Genomic DNA, 2,629 nt, shown 5'->3' on the forward strand with positions numbered 1-2,629 from the left:
TCATTCATATCTTATTTTACCTTAACATTTATTTATTTATGCTTTTTTTTTTTATCTCTCCAGTTTTAAAGGATATTTTTGTTTACTGTCCTATAGTATACATTGGAATGATTTCAAACCTGTTTATCCCAATAATTATAAAGGAGTGCCTTGGAAATATGTGTTTACATACATTGTGATCAAACCGTTTGAACTTAGACTAAAGTGAACTATCTAAACACTCAGAGTCTTTACCTCACTGAGCTGTAGTTATCAGCCTTTCAGTCTGACTGGAGAGGACTCTCCCTCCACATTATTGTAGAAACATCTTCTTCTTCCGTTAGAGCAGCTAGCACCAGATGCTAATAACAACAGCGCCGGAACCGGTGCACCCTCCCTCTCTCCCACGCTCACTCGCATTTTGGCTGTGAGCTGCGGGTGCCAGATAAGCCAACATCCCCCATTTTCATCACTTACAGCGCCCATCGTACAGGGCAAATGCAACGTGTAACCGGGGTGAAAAGGGTGTTACATTTACTTAATTATGAATATTGTTACATCAAGGCCGAAAATTAGGATGAGCCCCAACGGTCAAAAAAGTTTTTTTCCCTCCCAGAGCTGTCAGCGCAGCGCCTCCACAGATCTGGCGCCCGAGGCGAACATCTATAATGCCCGCGCTACGGGCCGGCCCTGAGTTCATATGCAACTCGCAAATATCTTTCTCTCTCTCCTCTCTCCTCTTCTCCCTTCTCTCTCTTCTCTCTCTCAATGTTGGTACGCAAATGCGCCTTTTTTCAAATGACCCGGTGCTCTTTTTTTGGCGGAGGTGCGCATGCGCACCAGTTATGTGCAGCCCTGGGTACACACACACACACACACACACACACACACACACACACACACACACACCACACACACACACACACACACACACACACACACACACACACTGCAAGCAACACATTATTCATACGGCACTTTTCCTTCCAAGCAGAAGCACAGTGTGAGCTTCTGTTGAGCAACGAGAAAATAATGAGACCCACGAGTTAATAAACAATAAAAATACAATTTAATACATGAATGATACAGGGGATTTAAAACCATTAAGGTGTAGGAGTAACAATAAAATACTTTAACTAATTAGTACAGATTAGTTGTAGATTTAAAGACATTTAAATGAGAACCAAAAAAGAATGTGAATAAAATATGTGAAATGGGTGTGTGTTGTTGTGCAGTATGAAGACACACAGTCCCAGCTGTTGGACCTCCGTCAGCGCTACGAGAGGACAGAGAAGGAGAAGGTGAACATCCACCAGGAGCTGGAGCAGTGCAAGAGCAGCCTGAAGCTGCTGCAGGACAAGACCAGCTCCGTGAGTACACACACAGACACACACACACACACAGACCCACACACACACACACAGACCCACACACACACACAGACCCACACACACACACAGACCCACACACACACACCAGAGTCCTGCACGGGTCTGATTTTCAAGAGCTGCACCCGCGACGTGCAATACCGAACCCGCCCCGCTACCCGCACATATTGCCAATTAGTTCCGCAACCCGACCCGAACCCGCATAGCCTATATATGAGCAGTGAAAACGTGCAATTATTAACACACGCAGTTGCATATTTGTCTCAAAAAGCGTGGGATGTTGGTTCTTTCCTCCATCTAGGAACCAAAAGCCTCCCAGACGTTGGATTTCGCTCTTGAGGAAGTGTTATTGAAAATGCTGTATTCTCCGCTAGAGAGCTTCACCTCAGCCATTTCGAATGTGGCGCGCTCAGCAGCAGATTGATGCGCTGCAGAGGTTATGATTATGCGCGGTCCCGCGGGGGAGAGGTCTGAGGATTTAAACATTAAACTAAATTATTATTATTTTAATATATTTATTATGCAACACCCGCGACCCGACCCGCATCATCTTTGTTTTACCCAGAACCGAACCCGGAAAAAAGCGTTTGAAAAAATACCACCCGCGAATCACCTTTTTTGTGGGTCACCTGTCGGGTACCCGACCCGATGCAGGACTCTGACACACACACACACACACACACACACACACACACACACACACACACACACACACACACACACACACACACACACACACACACACACACACACACACACACACACACACACACACACACACACGCACCTTCTTTCTTTAAAATACCAAAGAACCGTATAAAGTCTTTGTTTTGTAACATTAATTATTGTTTGCTCAGCTTTAAATCCAGATGTTTTCATAATATTGTTTTTTGCTTTAAGATATATGCAGGAGAAGCATCAGACTTGCTCATGGACACTGTCTTGAACTAACTAGCTGTATTCCACCCAGCACTTACATTGCACAGCCTCCTCACTTCTTATTTGCTAACCCTGTACAGAAAGTAGTGGTAAATAATATAAACCAAATGTAGTATTAGTGATAGATAAGAAGAAATCATCACAAGTCATCGCCTCTCCTGCCTTTCCTTCTGAGCTGATCAATAACAGCTGTTAGTTTGTGAAAACAGAAGATGATAACGAGGCGGAGCAGCCTCTTCCTCCTCTTCCTCCTCCTGTTGCCCCTCTTCCTCCTCTTGTTTCTTATCTGTCTTAAGCTTCTCTTCAGTACTTTCCTTACATGA

The 2,629-nt window shown here is 44.4% G+C and overlaps 1 protein-coding gene across 1 annotated transcript in view; it reads left to right on the plus strand.

The window, feature by feature from the left end:
• The window catches only part of slmapa (sarcolemma associated protein a), a 77,420-nt gene that overhangs the window by 73,782 nt on the left and 1,009 nt on the right, over window positions 1-2,629 (plus strand). The window contains exon 25 of the mRNA XM_034209834.1: window positions 1,215-1,435. Within this exon, the coding sequence (XP_034065725.1) occupies window positions 1,215-1,435 (221 nt within the window). The remainder of the gene's footprint in view (window positions 1-1,214; window positions 1,436-2,629) is intronic.

This window comes from Gymnodraco acuticeps, unplaced genomic scaffold, assembly GCF_902827175.1.
Source record: "Gymnodraco acuticeps unplaced genomic scaffold, fGymAcu1.1, whole genome shotgun sequence".
Taxonomy (NCBI): Eukaryota; Metazoa; Chordata; class Actinopteri; order Perciformes; family Bathydraconidae; genus Gymnodraco; species Gymnodraco acuticeps.